Here is a 20459-nt window from a genome sequence, read left to right on the forward strand (position 1 = left end):
GGGGGGGGGGGGGGGGGGGGGGGGGGGGGCGGGGGGGGGGGGGGGGGGGGGGGGGGGGAACGGGAGGCTGGAGCCCAGGTGCCCCATCCCCCCCACCTCCCTTCACCACCTCAGTCTGCCCTCAGCCCAGAAACTGGTCCCATCGGTTGAAATAATCTCCCCTCCCGCCTCCACATAGAGGGGTGTGGCACCCAGGTGAAGAGGGCCCAGGGTGTGTGTGTGTGTGTTTATGGTGGGGGAAGGGGGATGTGGTTTGGCCTTTCCCAGGTGGTCAGGGTTCCTCTGAGGGTGTGGCTGGGTGGCAGGAAGATTGGGCTGGGGGAAGTGGGGGCCAAGTGGGGAAAACAGAAGCCTCTCTGGTCTGGGGCTCCCAAGGCTGTGTTCGCATTGAGGAGGCCCATATCTGCCCCAGACACACACTCAGAAAGAGGGAGGGTATCAGAGCAGGAGGGGCTCACCGAGGGGAAGGGAAGCAGAAAAATAACCTCTCCAGGCCTTGATTTTGACATCTGTAAAACAGCGTAAAAATTGTGCATCTTTCTGAAAGCTTGCTGGGCAGCTGCACTGTGATTTAAAAACATGTTTATCAAGCACCTCTGAATGGCTGTGGGGATCTACTCCGAGATCGTCTGACCTGGGAGGGGGGGCTGGGACCAGCACTCGTTCCAACTCCAGGCCTGGTGCAGAGGGACCAGGTGCCTTTCTATGCTGGTGGGTGTTGGCCACTTCCTTCTGGTCAGTTCAGTTCAGCAAACTCCTCTGATTCTCTCCTGTACCCTGCCCTGAGGGGTGGGGTTGTGATGTTATGGTCTCAGTCTGGAGGGAAACAGAGCAACACATAGACACTTCCTGCCCTGAGGCAGAGGGAGGAAGGGACCCAAAAAGGTGGAAGGATTGCCTGCATGGGGGCTTTTGAGCTGGGTTTTGAAGGATGAGTGGGAGTTTGCCAGAGACTCCGGGTTGGGAGGAAGATTCTGTCCTAGAATCATTAGAGAAGCAAATGCCACCCAACCCCACATCCCTCAAATCTGTTCTGAAATATTCTCATTAGCTGATACCCCTGGCTGGGTAAGTTGCAGGAGTGGGGGTTAGAGACGGATTTCTTCCACTGAACAGTTCACTGGTTTCTCCCATTTTCAGTGCTGGGAGTGGGGGACAGAGTCCAGAACAATAAGTCCAGATTGCAGGCCAGTCTACTGAAGTATGACAGCTCCCCCCACTCGAGGCTCAGGGAGCTGGCCAAAAGTAGCTGCCTTGGTGTGTCAGTCAGCTACTGCTGAGTAGTAAACTGCCCCAACCATTTTATTTGTTCATGATTTTGTTGGTTAACAAGCTCAGGCTGGGTTTAGCTGGGCAGTTCTACTGGTTTGTCCTGAGTCAGTCATGCAGTTGCAGTCAACTGGGGCTCGACTGAGGCTAGCTGAGCCAAGACTCCCATGCGTTGTGTGTCAGCAGGGCATCTCTGTGCATGAGATCTCCCGTCTTCCAGTAACTCACCTGGATTTGTCCACCTGGCAACCTCCATGGCTCCAAAAAGGCAACTTCTTTTGAGGGCAAGGCTTGGAACTCTCACAACTTCACTTCCACCACATTCTCTTGGTCAGAGCAAGTCGCAGGGCCAAGTCCAAAAGCAAAAGGTGCGGAAGTAGACTCCAGTTCTTGACGAGAGGAACCGCAAAGTCACGTCACATACAGGGACGGCAGGAGCTGGGCCATCTTTGCAAACAATCTATCACGCTTGGGGAGGCAAGAAGACTCCCTGGATGAAGGGTTATTGTTACTGGGCTTTGAAGGCAAAGTGGGAGTTTTCCAGGCAGCAAGAGCAAAGCCCTGTAGGTGGGACCATGTGTCACTTGGTGTGACTGAGGTGCTGGTTGCTGCCAGAGGTTGGTGGGATGCTGAGGCTGGGGAGGTGGACAGGAGTGACCAGCAGAGCTCAGGTGAAGCTCCCACCCATGCTACCCCCACTGCCCACCTTGACCTCCCTCCCCCCTCTCTCCACAGATGGCACGGCCGATCCAGGTGAAGCCTGCGGACAGCGAAAGCCGAGGAGGTAGTTGTCATCTCTCCGTGGCCACCAGGCTGCGGGTTGGCAGAGGAATGGGAGGAGGGAGATCCTTGCACAAAGGTGGTGGGAGAGGCAGAGGCCCAGGCTGGGGTGGGGTGGGAGAGTAGGGAGGCCGTGTCCCCTCCTCCTAACCACAGGGCCACAGGCCCAGCAGTGGGAGGTGTGGCCAGGTCCTGGGGCTTTCCCCTAGAACTTGAAATACCCCACTCGTCTCAGGGTGCAATAACGGGGATCTTCAGACGCAGAGGGGATGGGGTCCCTGAAGGACTATGGATTGGTTTCTGGGCTCTGCGTGTGTGTGCATGTTTGCATGTCTGAGCAAGTGCAGGTGTGTGTATATGAGCATGCCTTCCTGGGCACAGCTGTGCGCAGATGTATGCGAGTGTGTGCACAAGTGCATGTGTGTTTCTGGCAGGTGCAGTGGGGGTGCCTGCCTGACTGTGTGCACATCTGCGTGCCTGGGCTTTGCGTGGGTGTATATGTTCAAGCGTGTGTGCTTGACTGTTCCCGGCTGGGTGCGTGGGTGTGCAGGCTGGGCCCTGTGTCTGCATTAGGCTGGACCTCTGGGTGGCTGTGTGCCCATGGGGAGATGTTTGGCTGTCCCCAGTGGGATGTAAGGCTAGTCATTCTTGGATATTTTTGAACCCCCTCCCCATCTCAGGTGGATGGGGGGCTGAGGGAGAGCAGCCAGCCTTGGAGGTGCTGTAGGGGGTCGGGCTGTTAGGACCTCTGTGTATGTGTAGGATCCTGGTAAAGCCCATCGGGAATGGGAGCCTGTTTTCGCACTCTCCAGCCTGGCTTCCACTGTGCGTCAGGGACTAGAGGCGGGGGATCTGCATGTTTTCATCTCTGTCTCTCTGTCTCATTCTCTCTCTCCTTCTCTCCCTCTCCCTCCATCTCTGTTTCTCTCTACTAATCTTTTTCTCTCCTCCTATCTCTCTGGTTCTCTTTGTGCTTCTCTGTGTATCTCTCTTTGCCTCTTACGGTCTCTCTTTGCCTGTCTCTGTCTCTCAGTCTCTCCCTGTCCCTCTCTCTCTCCCTCATATGTCTCTCCCTCCCTCCCACCCCTATGAGTGACAGCTGCCAGAGAATGGGTTTCCATAGTAACCAAGCTCACCCTTCCTGGAAGAGGAAGCTGCCGCGTTCCTGATTACAGGGGAGCAGTGCAATTCTCCCGGGGGGAGGGGGGGACAGAGTTCTGGTACCTCACATGGGAGAGGCTGGTCCAGACTGGCCCCTGGCCTTAGAGTTGGGCAGGTCCCAGCCAGGCCTGCAGCCAGGCCCCAAGCCAACCCCAGGCTCCCCAGGCACCTGGTCTTGTGCCCACACACTGTTCATTCATTCAACAGACGTTGATTGCTTGGCCCCTCCTGAGCCCTGGCAAGGTTGGGCGGGGAGCTCTGCTGGGCACTGTGAGGATGCAGGGGCCCTCAGCGCTCATCCCTGCCTGGAAAATCTAGATGGCAGACAGACAGACAGACATGGACCCGGGCCAGACAAGGCAGTTCCTAACCCTGGTACTATGTGTGGACTCTGAGTGCATAGGAGGGAGAGGCCGTTTTGCGCAGAGGGTGGAAGCAGGTGGACAGAGAGGCATTCCAGGCAGGAGGCACTGCATGAGGTGGGACCTCGCAGGCACGTGGAAAGGTGGAGAGACCCAGGCAGGGAAAGCGCGTGGCTGTGTCCTCCCTCACATGCGCAGAAGAGGGCCCAGGGAGGTCCAGGCGCCCTGCTCCACGCCCTGCTACCTCCACTCTCTGCTGGAGGGACGGAGAAAATTCCCGGAGCCTAGGACTCGGCTGAGGTGGTGTCTCCGCCCACAGGGGACCGGAAGCTGTTTGTGGGGATGCTGAACAAGCAGCAGTCAGAGGAGGACGTGCTGCGGCTGTTCCAGCCCTTCGGGGTCATAGACGAGTGCACCGTGCTCCGGGGGCCCGACGGCAGCAGCAAAGGTGATGGGCCGTGCGCGGGGCTGGCTGCTGGGGGCGGGGCTGGAGGGATGGGGCGGGGCGGAGCGGGCACAGGAGAGCGCGGAGGGAATCCAGGGGGCGGGGCCGGGATCGTGGGGCGGGGCTGGCCCACAGTGGGCGGGGCCTAGCACGTGGAGAGCGGGCTGGAGGGATGGGGCCCCGCTAGGTACACAAGAGGGTGGGGCTCGCTGAGGAGGCGGAAGCGGCACATGGGAGGGCGGGGCCGGCTCCGGGGGGCGGGGCGAGCAGAGACTGTCCAGCCCGACGCGGTCCTACCCGTGTGCTCGTGTCCGTCTGGGGCTGCCTGTCTCCACCTGACTCTGTCCATGGGGCTGTTGCCGTCTGGATTTGCCTATGTCCTGTGCCTGATCCTACTTGCTCCACCGTTCCTGTATGGTTGTACCATGCAGGAATGATTGTTTAATGATCTCCAGAAACTTGTTTTCCGGTCTACTCACGTTACTGCGTGTACCTAGGGTTGAGTATCACTCCGCCTGTGTCTCTTAGTCTCTGAGACTCTTTCTGAGTGTCCAAATGGCTATTTCTGTTTGGGTATCCATGTGCCTGGTGGTCTCCGTCTACCGGATTCTACGTGTTGAGGTTCATCTGTCGGGAGTGAGTCTCAGTTTGCCTGTCTCTGCCCTGGCGACTTTATCTTACTGGGACTGAATGTATCTGACTGTTTATTTGCCTGGCTCTTTTCTTGTAATTGAGATATGATCACATACTGTAAAATTCACCCTTTTAAAGTGTACAGTGAAGTGCTTCACAAAATTCGCAAAACTCTGCAACTGTCACCACTCTCTAGTCCTGGAACATTTTCACCCCGCTTCCCCCAAATCTGCCTGGCTCTTCCATAGCCCTCTCTCCGTCTGGAACTGTAGCCTATGACCGTCTGTCTGGACTTGCCTGTGTCGTCTGTCCACCTGATTCTCCCCTTGCCTGGTGACTTTTCATCGCCATCTATCCAACTCTGGCCACATGGGCGTATCTGTCTGGGTCTGAGTGTACCTCTGCCTGAGTGTGCCCACAGGACTGCATCTCTCTGTCTGTGTCTGATGGTTTGTCACTCTAATTCTGCGTATCTGATTACAACTCTGGGTCTCGTGGCATTGGTGGCTGGCGGGCGTTCTCTAGGCCCATCCCCTTCACTTGTTCTAATGGGCAGGGCCTGCCTCTCCACCTGTGCACCTCCTCACACCCTCTGATGAGGTCTTGGACAAACCGCCATCTGGCTGGCTGGCCGTGTGCTTGTCTTACTGTCTGATCCTTCCTTGTCCAGCTGTCAATGGCTGGCTGGCTCTCGGATGCCCGACTTTTGGGCTGCGTGAGTCCCCGCTGACCGGCCGTGCAGGGCCGTGAGCCCCTGTCCGGTGGCCTCTCACCCGCCCCCTCTCTCGGAGCAGGCTGTGCCTTCGTGAAGTTCTCCTCCCATACGGAGGCTCAGGCGGCCATCCACGCCCTGCACGGCAGCCAGACCATGCCGGTGAGTCGGAGTTGCCCTGGGCGACGGGGGTAGGGGTGGGACAGGAGCAAGGGGGCCCGGCCTTACCGTCCCAGCCATCTGGCAGCCCCTGGCCCTTCTTCAGAGAGGTCGTGGTGGGAAGAAGAGGCGCAGCCCCTGCTGGTGCTGTGGGCGGGTGTATGTGTGTGATCGTGTGTATGAGCCTGCAGGTAAGTGTGGAGCGTGTATGGATGTCCTGCCAGCGCGTGGCTGCCCGTACGCGAGTACGCGAGTACGCGCAGGCCGGTGTGTGTGTTGGTGTGTGCACGTGTGCGTGTCTGTGTGTGAGCGTGTGGTTGTGAGTAGGTGGGTGTCAGTGTGCACACGAGGCGTGTGTAATGGGTATGGATACGCGTGCGCTGGTGCATACCGCACATGTGTACACGTGGGACTGCATACGCACAAGTGTGTTAAGTGGGTGTGTTCGTGGGAGCACACGTGTGCAAGTATGTAGCTGAGTGCACATGTATATTTACGTGCGAGTGTGTGTCTGGGTGACGTGGGGGGAGCTAGCGCACGTGTGTACATCTGTAGGAGTGTGAAGGCAAATGTCTGTGTGTGGCGGAGTGAGAATGCATGTGAATGTAGGCAGTCACGTGTGTACATGTGTGACTGTGTGCACATGTGTGAGTATATGTGCACGTATTTGGGAGTGCGTGCATGTGTGTGTGTGAGTGTCAATGGTGAGTGTGTGGGCGGAATGCATGTGTAAGTGTGTGCAAATGTGTGTGAGCCCCAGAGGAGCAGGGAGAGATGGGGCTGGAGGGGCCTGCAGTTCAAGGCTGAGAAGCGTGGGGTTCCTCCTAGGGTGATGGAGACCCCCAGAGGGAAGGGACCAGGTCATTTGGAAATGTCCCCGTGGGGCCAGAGTGGGGACGAGTCTGGAGCTGGGAGCCTGTGGGCCTGCAGCACTGAGGGGCTGGAGGGGACCACACAGGTGTTGGGGGTGGCCCTGCCTCCCAGGAAAGTGGCCCTGGGAGCCACCATCACTGTACATAAATGTCCAAATCTGCCACGGGGAAGACAGGCCTTGGGGACCCACTGTCTGTTGTTCTGGGAAATGGGTGTGAAGAGCAGGGCAGTCTCAGATCCTTCCTTCTATTGCTCTCTGGGTCCTCAGGCATCAGTTTTAGTCCCTAGAGGGGCAGGAGTCAGCTCATCCGAAGGTCAGGCTTTCTCCTGCTCCGAGCTGTCCAGTGATGGAGCTGGTGGGCGGAGCAGGGAGTGAGCTCTGCATCAGAGGAGGTGTTCAACCTCTCTGATGGTTGGAGCCTTACCTGTTCTCAGGTATGGGTGGCAGCTATAGGGCCCTCCATGCGGGCCCCCATTGTTCCCCTCCAGCAGTTGGATTCTCCACCCATTTTGAGAGTGTGGTTGACAGTCAGGGTCCTCACTATGCCCCAGATGCAGCCCCCCGCGCCCGGACGCCCCACTTGTGCGCACAAGGGGGCTGCAGGGTCAAGTGCAAGACCTGGGATGCTGATCTCCAGACTGTCCTCACTGTGGCACCTGGGACTTCGAGGGTGGGGCTGACAGCTGCTGCTATCCACACCCCTACACCCCTCGTAAGGGACCCCAGAGTCCCGGCTACGTCCCCCCTTCTTTCCCTCCCTGCTTGCGGCTGCCCCTGCAGGGTGCCTCCTCCAGCCTGGTGGTCAAGTTTGCTGACACGGACAAGGAGCGGACGCTGCGGCGCATGCAGCAGATGGTGGGCCAGCTGGGCATCCTGACGCCGTCCCTCACCCTGCCCTTCAGCCCCTACAGTGCCTACGCCCAGGCTGTGAGTGACCGCAGCAGACACACTTCTGTCTCCAGCAGGGCTTCTGAGACTTCTCTGTGGATCTGGCGCAGTCTGTCTCACTCTCTTTCTCCATCTATTCTCGGTCTAGGGCTTCTGCCTCTTTGCCCATCTTTCTGTTTCTCTGGCCCAGTCTTTCTGACTCAGGGCCTTATTCTGGCTGTGGCTGAGTCCCCAAATCCAGGCCGCTTCCTGACCCCAACGCCAGCTGAGCCCCCAACCATGGACTGTGCTCTGAGCCCAAGCTGAGCCCCAGCTCTGGACTGACAGGACACCAGACTCAACCCCTACTTCCAGCCTGAACCCTCACCCGGCGTGAACATCAAATGAAGATCCAACCTTGAGTTGACCCCCAGATCCTAGCTGTTCCCCAAATCTAGATTAGCCCGAATTCTAGCTAAGCCTCCTGGCTGACTCCAAGCTGAGACCCAACCCTGAGTGAGTTCAACATTGGCTGAGCCCTGGTCCCAGACTGAGTTCTGATCTTAGACTGAGCCCTAATCCCTGGCTGAGCTCTCATTCCTCAATGAGCCTGGAACCTAGTCTAGGCCCTGATCCTACACTGAGACTTGATGCCAGGCTGAGCCCCAATTCCTAACTGATCCCTGACCCCGACCTGAGCCAAGACACCCTGCCTGACCCCCTAGTTCCTGGAGGACCCGCCCCCCACCTCATGAGCCGTGATCTCAGGCCAGGTACCACTTTGACTGTGCACGTTGACTCCCTCTCCACCCCCAGCTCATGCAGCAGCAGACAACGGTCCTGTCCACCTCAGGCAGCTACCTGAGCCCCGGCGTGGCCTTCTCACCCTGCCACATCCAGCAGATCGGCGCCGTCAGCCTTAATGGGCTGCCCGCCACACCCATCGCCCCTGCCTCTGGTGAGAGTCCGCCAGGGACCCACGGATGGGTGGGCAGGGCTGGGGCCAGGACCAGGCTCCCTGTGCGGCTCTTCCGCTCCCCAGGACTGCACTCACCCCCGCTGCTCGGCACCACCGCTGTGCCCGGCCTTGTGGCTCCGATCACCAACGGCTTCGCAGGTGTTGTGCCCTTCCCTGGCGGGCACCCCGCCCTAGAAACCGTATATGCCAATGGCCTTGTGCCCTACCCAGGTAACTCGAGTGGTCCCCGGGGGCCGAGGAGAGTGGTAGGAGGCAGGGAGGGTGTCCCCGGGACAAGCATGAGTCCCTATGCCTTGGTGTCCAGGGAACAAAGGGGCAGGACAAAGGGAGTCTCAGGTGAACAGATACTAGCTGTGGGCACAGAGAAAGAGGTTAAACATAGAAACTTTGCATCCAGACCTTTCTGGGTTCGAATTCCAGTTCGGTGGCCCTGGGAGGTTTCTTTAGGTCTCTGAGCCTCAGTTTGCTCATCTGGGAAATGGGGCGGATAACATCAGTCATCTCATGAGATTGCACTGACGAGGCAATCAGTCTGTAAAATGCTAATGCGTCACCTGGTACCAAGAATGGCACCATCAATCTTCATTAGTAATCGTTACCATTTGGGAAAATATCAGTGCCCATATTCATTCATTCATTCATTCACTCATTAATTCATTCATTCAATATTGGCCATGCACTGATTTGTTGGGCTGGGCTCTGCCCTCCTGAAGCAGAGGTCTCACTTTCCTCTACCCTATACCATAATTTCAAGGCAAACATCTTCCCACACCTTGCTTAGGTGAAGTATGTCATCTGCGTTTCCACCGCTGAGAATTTGTTTATTCTTACCTTGCAATGATTGGCACTCACAGGGAGTTTCAAAAATAATATAGAGAGGTCCTGGTACCCCTCACCCAGCGTCCCTGGATGCTAACGTCTTATATAACCACAGTATGTTGTCAAAACTAGGAAACTGACATTGGTACAGTACAATGAACTCAACGGGAGTTGGAGAGCCTACTCAGACGTCACTATTTACAGGCACTTGTGTGTGTGTGTGTGTGTGTGTGTGTGTGTGTGCGCGTGGTTCTATGTTATTTTATCACAGGTATAGTTTCACGTAACAACCACCACAATCTACATACAGAACTGTTCCATCACTATAAAGTAATTCGTTCGTGCGACCTCTTTACTGTCTTACCTCTCCCCCATCACCACCCCATCTTCTAGCAACCTCTCTCCATTCAAGATTTTTTTGCTCAATTTTCCCCAGACTCTCCAGTTCTGGTTGCCTAGACAAGCTCTCCCCTACCCCTGTGTCCTCCCCTAGGGACCGTCGGAAGGTCACAGCCACGTAGGGGATCCATAGGGTGTCTGATGATCAAGGTGTGGGGAGGGATAAAGGGAAGGGATGGGGATGGGTGGTGATCAAAAGCAGAGACCTGGAGTCCTGGAGAATCCAGAGAATAAAAGAGAGGAGCAAGCGGGGTCAGGATGGGGACAGAGAGTTGGGGTTGATTGTTAAACCTCTCTGGAGTCTGAGAAACCTGGATTCGAGTTTGGCTTCTGTCATTTCCTACCTGAGCGGCTCTGTGCCAGCTGGTTTCCCCACCTGTAAAATGTTTCAATACCTGTGAAACGTTTATGCAGAAGTGAAGCTGGGGGTGGGTGTTGCGGGGTGGATGGACGACTTCTGCTGCCCCCGCCCCACTCAGCCCCTCCGTCTGCCCCGCAGCTCAGAGCCCGACGGTGGCCGAGACCCTTCATCCCGCCTTCTCCGGAGTACAGCAGTACACAGGTAGGGAGGCAGCGCGGCCCCGCCCCGCGCGTGACCCTGCCCCTCGGCCCCCGGCGTCCTACCTGAGCTAGCCACGCCACGCCCCTAGCCACACCTAGATATGGTCCCTGCCCTCAGAGCCGTCCTCTCATCCTACCTTCCCTCTTCTGCCTGTGCCTCCTACTTTGGGCCCAATCCCAGTTCTTGGCCTCCCCCACGCCCCGCCTTTCTTCAACATTTGGCCCTGCCCCTCATAACCTGCCTTTGGTACCGCCCCTCATGTCCTGCCCAAACTGACCCCGCCTCTGCCAGGGCCTCGCTCGGATCTCTGGCTTGTCTTCCTAAAGGCTGCCTTGGCCCCGCCCTCAGCCAGGGCCGCGCCCACTCTGCTCTTCCCCGTTGCCTTGGCCCCTCCCTCCAATGTGACCACGCCCCTCCCAGACCCGTGCTCGAATATGACCACGCCCCCTCCTTCTTCCCTAGACGGGTCCTTGACCTTGCCCTCAGACCGTCTCTCCCATATGACCACACCCCTCCGCCTTCCCTAGACCCGGTCTTGGCCCCACCCTCAGCTGTGACCCCGCCCCTCACGTCTTAGCCCCGCCCCCACGCGCACCGGCTGCCCACCGGCCTCACGCCCGCACCGGCCTCACGCCCGCTCCGCCCTGTGTCTCGCTCCCGGTCTCTGCAGCCATGTACCCCACCGCGGCCATCACGCCCATCGCGCACAGCGTCCCCCAGCCGCCGCCCCTCCTGCAGCAGCAGCAGCAGCGAGAAGGTGAGGGGGCCGCGACCTCCCCTGGGCGCCAGCCCCGCCCTTTGACCGCCCCCCTCCACCTCCAGGACCCCCGGCTCGGCCTGGCCTCGGGGAACCGCTCGGCCTGGGGTCCGGACAGACCTGGGTTCAAGCCCCGGCGTAGCCCATGGGTGTTTGAGGGGGCGACTGACTCTTCCTCTCTGAGCCTCAGTCTCCTCCTCCGGAAAGTGGGAATGGGGCTAGTCCCGACCCAGTAGGGATAGCAGTGACCCAGAACGGGATGATTCTCTGAAATTTTTTTGAGAGAATTTAGGGGGTGGGATGGTGAGGTATTTCGGGACAAATGAGGCTTCCTCAGTAATGTCAAGGGGGCGAGGAGTTAGATTCTGGAGTCGGAGGACCGGGATTCAAATCCACCCAGTTCTGACTTGTGAGCGTCATAAGGAAGGCACCTCACTGCTCCGGGCCTCAGTTTCCTCATCTGCCACTCAGGCGACCACCTTACTCCCCTTGCTGGGGAGTAAGCAGCGGCGGTTCCTGACACATGGTGGGCACTCAGCCAGGGAGGCCCTTCCTCTCCATCCATCTAGTGGGGGTGGGGGCGGGGGGCTGGGGAGAGGCAACCAACCAGAAAAGCCCCAGATCTCCCCACGACCTGGGAAGCTTGCGGGTGGCCTGGCCCGCAGACTGATTTCTGTGAGGCTCTGTTCAATTTCTCCCTTGCCCTGGGCCTGCAGGAAGGGGAACACTGGCAGGGTGCAGCGGATAAAAGCTGGTCCCGATGCAGTCCGTGCTGCTGTAACAGGATGTATGCTTTCTGGAAAGTCACCTGAGTTTGCAGAACCTCACAATACCAACTACAAGGCTCGTGGGGGAAATGGGGTCGTGGTACACCATTCAGAAACGTTGGCTGTGAGCTGCCAAAAAAGAAAAAAGATAAGATCCTAATGAAAACAGTAGCACAGCTTTATGCGTGTTAGATAGTTTAGAGATACCCGAAGAGTACAATAAATTTGGTACTTTATCTTGGAAAAGACCGCAAGTTTGCAGGGGGAAGTGGCATCGGAGGGGTTGCAGCATGTGAGTTACCCTGAAGTGATGGAAAGGCTTGTCTGAAATCAGACGGAGAGTCGGAACCCCAGATGGGGATGGGTCCTGCTCATAACATACTTGGAGAACTCAGAAAGTTGATGGAGATGGATGTTGAAGCTGTGTGTGTGTGTGTGTGTGTGTGTGTGTGTGTGTGTGTGTGTGTGCGCGCGCGCGCGCGTGCATTTTGCTTTCTTATGAGGCTCGGTGCAGCTGTGTGTGGTTTTCTGCATTCACCTAGTGTTTCTTGGAGATGAGCTAGCACACAGACAAACACAAAATTTGTGTTTGCTCAAAATTGTTCCATAACATATCAGTTGTATGGGAACACACTTGCATTTTAAAAACAAGCATGTTAGGGAATTTCCTGGAGGTCCAGTGGTTAGGATTCGGCGCTTTCACCGCCGTGGCCCTAGGTTCAATCCCTGGTCAAGGAACTAAGATCCCACAAACCTCGGGGCATGGCCAAACAAACAAACAAAAACAAACAACAACAACAACGACAGCAACAACAAGCATGTTAGCAGAACTGTGGTCCCCATCAGGAAGATAAGGGTGGATGTGGATGTGAATGTGTAATCTTGGGTTTTGTATTTTCTGGAGTAGGGAATATTCATTGTGAGGGTGGGGGGATTCTCGGTGGTTTGAGGGCTACCTTTTTGGGGGGGGGACCTGGGAGAAGGTTGTCTGTAGGTTTTGGATTAGAGGCAGGTTTGAGGACTGTTGATGACTTGGGATAATCAAGGTTTTAAAATGCTATTATTATTTATGGTTCTTATATGAGCCATGACTGGGGGTTACTGGGGGAGGGGATGATTCTGAGGGTTAGCTGTGCTTTAAAAAATGATTTCTGGTTGGTATAGCATATCATTTAAAAATCATCGGTGGTTTCAGGATATCTGGGGTTCGGGACTAGAGAATAATATTTTTATTTTACTTGATTTTATTTTTGCATCATTTATGAAATTATCCAAGGTTTTGAAAGTTATCCAAGGTTTGGAGGGTTATCCAAGGTTTTGAAAAATATCTGGATATTTGGGGTTTAGGACCAGGCAATTACTAGTCTGATTTTATTCTGTGATCATCAGACTTTCAAAAAGGCATGTTTCATTTTAAAACCAGTTTCAGACTTACGGAGTTATGGCAAAGACAGTACAGAGTGTCCGTATACCCTACACCCAGTTCATCTGATTTCTATAAATGACCAGGAGTTTGAGGCTTAGGGAGTTTCCGGGGTTGGGGTTGTATGGGATTTTTGGATTATCTGGGGTCTGGGATGGAAGAATTTATCTCAGTTGTGGAGGGTAGGGATCATACGAATTTTACAAGTTCTCTGGGGTCTGAGGATCATTAGAGGTTTGGAGTGTCTGAGTGTGGGATTTTATAGACAAGGGATTAGGGCTCTCGGCCTCCCCTTCCTGCCACTTCCATGCCTCTTCTTTCTGAGTGTCACGGGGCACCCCTCTCCCAACAGCTGGAGATGCCAGATGTGGGCTCCGGACCCGTGCCCCTCCCCCGGGGGTCCACCTCCTCTCCTTGGGGGCTTTATGTCTTTCTCTCCCCCACCTGCAGGTCCCGAAGGCTGTAACCTGTTTATCTACCACCTCCCCCAGGAGTTTGGAGACACGGAGCTGACGCAGATGTTCCTACCCTTCGGCAATATCATCTCCTCCAAGGTGTTTATGGATCGGGCCACCAACCAGAGCAAATGTTTTGGTGAGTCCCTGCTGCGGGTGCCCCCTCCTGCTTGCCAGCCCCGTCCCACGCGCCCCTCGCCCTGGAATGGGGGTCGGGAGGGTGTGGTCAGCCATGAGACAGGTCTGGTCCAAAAGAATCCCTGGAGATCCAGTGGTTAGGACTCCGTACTCTCACTGCCAAGGGCCGGATTCAGTCCCTGGTGGGGGAACTAAGATCCCATAAGCCGAGCGGTGTGGCCAAAAAAAAAAAAAAAAAAGAAAAGAAAAGAAAAGTAAGCACTTACTGTGTGCCAAGCACTCACCATGCAGCATTTCTAAGACTCTCTTGTTCATTTATTCATCAACAAATAGACATACGGTACACCTACTGTGTGCCAGCGCTCAGCATTGTGCCTGGCACACAGCAGTGAAAGAAGCCAACAAAAATCCCTGCCCTCTGAAAGCTCACAGTCTTGCCACCATGCCTGTAGAACTTTCTCCGATGATAGAAATGCTCTACATCTGTGCTGTCTGAGCCAACCACCCCATGTGGCTGCTGAGCACTTGAAATGTGGCCAGTGTGACCAAAGGACTGAATTTTTTATTTTACTTAATTTTAACGAATTTCAGTTGAAATAACTACCCATGGCCAGTGGCTGTCTACCGAATTGGAAAGCACAGGTCCAGGGGGAGGAGATGGAATTTAACAAATACAGGATATAGGCCAGGGAGTTATAAGTGGTATAGACAAAAATAAAACTGGTAAGAAAATACAGACTGATAAGGAGGAGGCAACACTTCAACTGAGACCTGAATGATGAGGAGCCAGCCATGGGGTGTCTTGGAGAAGAGTGTTCTAGGCAGAGGGAACCGCATGTGCAAAGGCCCTGGGGTAGGACAGTGCCTGGCATGTTGGAGCAACAGCGAGGAGGCCCGTGTGGCTGGAGCAGAGTGAGCGAGGGGGAGAGAGGGTGGAGGGGAGGGCAGAGAGGGGACGGGGCAGGTCATGCAGGGCCTTGTGGGCTGTGGGGGGAACTTCCTTATCCCCAGAAACAGAGGACATTAAGGCTCAGAGAGGCACGTAACTTGTCCAAAGTCACACGGCAGCAAAGAGGCAGAACCTAGGTTAGAACCAGTCTGTTTGACTCCAAAATCTGGGCTCTGAACCCACCCTGTCCTCTTGGAAGGGTCGACTTTTGACTATTTATTAAGCACCTCCTGTATATACTCATATCCAACCATAAAAGGGAAGAATTATCCCAATTTACATGGGGAGGAAAGAGAGGCACAGAATGGTCAAGCGACATGCTTGAGGTCACACAGCAAGTTAGGGACCCCCCCCCCCACCTCCAGTGCACAGGCTCCCTCCTCTACATCCTGCTTCCAGGAAGGAGAAGGAAATTTCTGGAGGAAAACCTACTCTGTCACATTCAGCAGTCAGGGGGTCACATGCCTTCTCTGAGCCTCAGTTTCCTCCTCTATGTAATGGGAGGTGTGGGTGGTGTGAAGACATCCACCCACCCCAGCTCCAGATTCCCCTATGGCTCCCCATGGGCCTCAGCCAGACCCCTCAGCCCTGACCCCACCATTTCTCTGCCTGACCTCCCACCCAGCCTCTCCCATGGAGCTCAGGTATCCTGCCCCCAAATGCCCGCACATGCAGTCCTCTCCCCCTGGTGGACCTGCCCAGCCCCTGTGGTCTCTGCACAGTCCCCCAGGAAGTCTGTGAGAACCAACATGTGAGGGGCAGGAGTAGGGCCAGGTGGAGGGTGTCATGCTGGTGGAAGCTTAAGGGGGGTGGGGGGATGCTGGAGTGTTTCTGATGGCCCAGGGTGAGGGGGGGGGTCTGGGACTGGAAAGACTGATGGTGACAGAGAGACAGAGACCAAAAGAGAAGAGACAGAAAGGGAGGAACAGAGAGAAGAAACACAAAGACAGAGAGAAAAAGAGAAACAGAGAGACAAGGACAGACAGACACACACAGTCACATGGGCAGACAAGACCCCAGATGGGTAGAGATCTCAGAGGAGGCAAAGGGTGGGCATCCAGAGCCTAGGAGGCAGGCATGGGGTCTGGGGAGGGAGAACATGGCCCTCCCGGGGCCCCCAGAGACCCAGCCTGTCCCCCACATCAGTTGGGAAGTCTCAGCAGAGCAGACCCCAGGTAAGGAGTGAGCGCCCCGTCCCCCAGGCACGCAAGCCCAGCGCGTGTCAGAACCAGGCTGCTGTGTGTGCTCTGCGAAGCCCTCCCATCTCCCTGGGCCGTCTGCCCCTGCGAGCGCACACCCCCGCCCCCAGGACCCCGCGAGCCAGGCAGCCAGGGCTGCAGCGCTGGAGCGAGCAGAGGACGCCCGCTTTGCCCTCCATCGTGGGTCCACCCCGGTCTCCGCAGGCTTCGTGAGCTTTGACAACCCGGCCAGCGCACAGACCGCCATCCAGGCCATGAACGGCTTTCAGATCGGCATGAAGAGGCTCAAAGTGCAGCTGAAGCGGCCCAAAGATCCGGGACACCCCTACTGACCGGCCCACAGCGCCCCGAGGCTGCGGGCTTGGCCCAGGTGAGCCGCCAGGCGGCCCCGCCCCCGCTCCCGCCCCCACCCCGGTCTTGTCCGCACCCCCTCCTCATTCTCCAAACCCTCCTGAGGCTGGGGGATGCTGCAAGAGGCTACAAGGAACCCCCAGGTTTGGTTGACGGGGACAGAGCTGGACGAAGACACCCCCAATCCTCCCCCACCCCCGTGGTCAGGGCTGGAACCGGAGCAGTAGGATGGGGTTGGGGAGGGTAGTTAGGGAATCCTTCCTGGAGAAGGCTTTGAAGGATGAAAAAAAGTTCACCTGAGAGGTGGGGCTTGGTCTGGGGTGGGGGCGGGCTCTGGGGAGGTGCTTCTGTCCTGTCCTAAGAATCTGTTCTCTCAGCTGGGCCCCTCTGGGAGCTCTTCATTTGGCATAATTCATACCCAGTGTGTTGATGGGAGAGTGGAATATTTGCCCCACCCGACAGCATGCGGCGGCGGCGGGGAGGGTGTCGGAAATCCCCTCGAACAAATGAACAAATCCCCAAGAGTGTTTGTGCCATCAGAGTGAACACCTCTGTCAACTCATCGCTTCTTTGGGGAACGAGCCGTGAGCCTCAGGGGCCAATGGGGAAACTTATAAGTGAGCCCAAGCCTTGACAAGCCTCATCTGTGAAATGGGCCCGTGCCTGTGGCCTCCTCCAGGGGTCGTGGGGTGGATTCACAGGGCACTCGGTGTTTTCCCGGCTGAGCCCAGGACCAGCCACCTGGAAAGCTCTGGATAAGTCGTTTTGATATTTTCCTCTTAACCGCCGTCGCCATCATCATCACAGAGGCTCCTCTGGGGTCTGGTGCGAAGCAGGTGCTCAGTGAGGGGCTGTTCCCAGACCCTGCCGGGACAGCACCCACAGATTCGAGGGTGTTCAGTCACCAGGTCGTGGGTCGTCGGGGGCGCGCTCGCGGAAATCCGCCACCAGAAGCCAACAACAGGATATCGGCGTGCTCTGAACATGCTGACAGCAAATCCTCACTAAGCACCTACTGTGCGCCAGACACTGTTTCCAGCACCACGAATGAACAGAAATGGGGGCAGGGAACTGCTTCGTGGAGCTTCAGGGGCAGGGAGCTGGGAAGAGGAGGCAGAAAGAAACAGAAATGTTTGTCCCCAGTGGTCGGATGAGGACACGGGCTTGGCGACCCTCGGTCCCTTCCAAGCCGGGTGTGTCAGCCTCCAAAGCCCGAAATGGACTCTTTCTGCAAAGGTGGGGGCCCTTGGGTTCCCAGACCCCAACCTGGCCAGGGCAGGGGGGGGGGGGGGAGGTGATGTCGTCGGCCGACGTGACTCTCCCGCTCCCAGCGCCGCGCCCTAACGCCCCTCCCTTCTCCGCCAGGTGAGGGGCCTTCCCACTTCCAACCGATCCAGGACTTTTACGTAAATTACAACTGAGTTTGGACACCAGCCCCCACTTCCCCCCTGACCCCCTCCCCATAATGTGAAACGCTGCCCAAGGCCACATGGAATGGGGAGGGGGCTTCATGGTCTGCGGGGGACTCCTGAGTTGGGGGCCAAGGGGTTCACTGCCCCCTCCTGGGAGATTTCCTCGCTCCCACCTTCCTCCCACACACACAACCTTTGTGGCTTCCCCAAATGAAATCGCAACTTTTCCTATATATATATATGCATATATATATAGAGCTATAGACAGTATATATATTTTTTGAGTATAGATCAAGGGACCAAACTTTTCCGACTTCCTTCCATCCAAGAGAAGGTGACCCTGGGCCGGTCACTCAGCAGGGACGCTCAGAAGGGCTGAGGCTGGCGGGGCAGCCCAGTGTCCCCCACCTCCCGCTGTCATGTCAGACCAGGGCGCCGGCCAAGCACTGGGAATCATCAGCCAACGCGATATACCTCCAGGACTTTTGACACCCCCCTCCCCCCGCCATCGACGATTCTCGCGAGCCTGTGGGCTCAGCCGGCTTCAGTGTCCCTGGTCCTAGCTGCAGCTTCCGGAACCCCCATCCCCTTCGTTCCAGGGCCCTGCCTTCCCCGGTTGTAGGCACAAAACAGACCCCTTGGCCTCTCCCACCCTCTCCCCTCCCCAGTCATAGCCTTACTCATGTGACCAATAGCCCTTAGCTTTCCGTCGGGGACAGACAGGGTCGGGGGAGCCCCCCACCCCTGGAGCCCCCTCCCAAGGGTAGGCGGCCACCCTCCCTGCCTTTGGATCACCAGCCTGGAATTCACAATCTCATGACCAAGATCGCCACGTGCACTGGACAAGCCCAGCTTGCACGGGCTCAGCATCCCTTCACCGGAGATACCTCTACAAAGTTCTTTTTTTTTTTTTTTTTTAATCTTTCTGAGCAGGTACAAAGAAGAAAAGAAATGGGGGGGGGGGGAATCAAACGACAGTGGATTTTTGTTTCCTAGTTGGGGTGGGGAGGGAAATCCTGTGGGGTGCCTCTGTATAGCTACCCAAACCGTGAAAACCCCCCTTGAAGCACAGAGTCAAGTTCGGTTTTTTTGGGTTTTGTTTTTTGTTTTTTGGACGTCCGGTGGGGCCTCGCGCCAGACGAGGCACCAGTGAACTTCATAAGCTCAAGAAAAAAAATTTTTTTGAAAAAAACAAAGCATTCCCTTTTGTTTCTACCAAAATGTGTTGACCGACCCAGAAAAAAAGAAAAGAAAGAAAAAAGAAATAGCAAAAAAAAAAAAAAAAAAAAAAAAAAAAAAAGAAATAGCAAAAAAAAAAAAAAAGAAAAAAGAAAAAAGAAAAAAAAAAGCAAAAATATCTTCTGACCAACCTGTTTCGATATTCCAGAGTTTGATAATTGTTCCGAGACCCTGTCTAGTGCGCCTGTGTCCTGTGCGTCTGCGTGTGCGTGCGCGTGTGCTCAGGGGTGGCGGGGCCTCGGCCGTGTCTGTCCCGCCCAGCCCCCGCCAGGCCTGCTTAGGAGTGCGTGCTGGCGTGCAGTGGCGTGTGTCCTCTGGTCCATGTTTACTGGCTGTAAATACCATTTTTATACTCCACATCAAAGACCTACGTGATTTGTACGATGTACTTTATTTCTGCTACAAGTAATTTCATGAAGTTTCAACTTGCAAACCGACTTTTGGAGACAAACCGCGCCACACACACACGCACACAGAGAGAGAAAGAAAGAGGAGAAAAAGACTTGGAGGGAACTTTGGGTTGACTTGGTTTGAATCTCGAGGTCCCTGTCACTGTGGCGTGTTTCAGGTGAGAAGCTGCAGACTTCATCTTCATGTCCAAAACACCTCTCTTTGGTCTGGAGAAACTGAAAGTTTATTTAATAAAAATTTTACTTGCTAAAGGACTGGGTCCTCCCTCATTTGCCCTCTCTTGTCGAAAAAGAGGAAGTACATCTGGCTGGATCGGGTGCCTGGGCTAGAGATAAATCGGATTTAGAGTGAAGGGGTGCGGGAGGAAAAGGGTCTGGCATTCCCATGGCCGGGATTCGGACGGATTCATCCAGACATTGAAGAAATGGAGTGTTCTTTCTCAAGAAGAGCCGGTGCCTGTGTTTGTTGATTCACACGTTCATTCATTCATTCAGCAAACGTTTATTGAACGGCTACTGAGTGCCTGACCCTGTGCTGGCCACCAGGGACGCAGCAGTGACCAGATGGTTCTGGGCTCTGCCCTCAAGGAAGCAGCCAGGGGCGCGCGCAGGGGAGACACTCACTATTCGTTACACATTTTTGCAATTGGGGTAAAAATTCACGCAACATAAATTTCACCATTTTTACCATTTCGAAAAGTGTACAATTCAGTGTATTAAGTACATTCACAAGGTTGTGCAACCATCACCCCTATCTAGTTCCAGAAGGTTTTCATCACCTCAAAAAGAAGCTCCGTCCCCATGAGCAGTCACCCCCGCCCCATTCCCCTCCCCCAGCGCCTGACAACCATGAATCCACTCTCTGTCTCTGCAGATTGGCCTGTTCTGGATGTTTCCCATCAGTGGAATCACACACTGTGTGTCCTTCTGTATCTGGCTTCTCTCACTGAGCATCGTGTTCTCAGGGTCCATCCACGTTGTAGCGACTGTCAGGGCTTCTCTCCTTTTCATGGCTGAGTGATGTTCCAGTGTGTGGGCCCTTGGTTCCACCTTTTGGCCATTGTGAATCATGCTGCTGTAGTTATTCGTGTGCATGTTTCTGTCTGAACATCCGTTTCAGTTCTCTCAGGTACACACCTAGGAGTGGAATTGCTGGGTCCTGGTAACTGTGTTCCCACCAGCAACACGTGAGAGTTCCTGTTTCTGCGCATCCTCACCAATACTTGTTACACAATAGATTTGAGTTGGAATGTTGAGGGAGAAATCCCCCCATTGGACCTGACACAGTCAAGGACCCAGAAATGTGCCGAAGAGGTGAGACCTGGAGGAGATAAGATC

At 55.6% G+C, this 20459-nt stretch overlaps 1 protein-coding gene and 1 non-coding gene across 3 annotated transcripts in view; both read left to right on the top strand.

Moving 5' to 3' along the window:
- Window positions 1-16440, top strand: part of CELF5 (CUGBP Elav-like family member 5) — a 51444-nt gene extending 35004 nt beyond the window's left edge. Inside the window, exons 3-12 of one of the 2 annotated variants that reach the window (XM_007460332.1) lie at window positions 2005-2056; window positions 3892-4020; window positions 5445-5524; window positions 7176-7322; window positions 8079-8220; window positions 8380-8451; window positions 9959-10021; window positions 10692-10778; window positions 13460-13562; window positions 15914-16440. In XM_007460332.1, the coding sequence (XP_007460394.1) occupies window positions 2005-2056; window positions 3892-4020; window positions 5445-5524; window positions 7176-7322; window positions 8079-8220; window positions 8380-8451; window positions 9959-10021; window positions 10692-10778; window positions 13460-13562; window positions 15914-15929 (891 nt within the window). In that variant the 3' untranslated portion in view covers window positions 15930-16440. Of the gene's footprint in view, window positions 1-2004; window positions 2057-3891; window positions 4021-5444; window positions 5525-7175; window positions 7323-8078; window positions 8221-8304; window positions 8452-9958; window positions 10022-10691; window positions 10779-13418; window positions 13563-15913 lie in introns of both variants that reach the window. The other variant, XM_007460331.1, reaches the window with a different exon arrangement.
- Window positions 12212-12283, top strand: TRNAE-UUC (transfer RNA glutamic acid (anticodon UUC)). The gene has a single exon. It is a non-coding gene; the product is annotated as a tRNA-Glu (tRNA).
- Window positions 16441-20459: the final 4019 nt, after the last annotated feature.

Source organism: Lipotes vexillifer, unplaced genomic scaffold (genome assembly GCF_000442215.2).
Source record: "Lipotes vexillifer unplaced genomic scaffold, Lipotes_vexillifer_v1.1 scaffold225, whole genome shotgun sequence".
Lineage (NCBI taxonomy): Eukaryota > Metazoa > Chordata > Mammalia > Artiodactyla > Lipotidae > Lipotes > Lipotes vexillifer.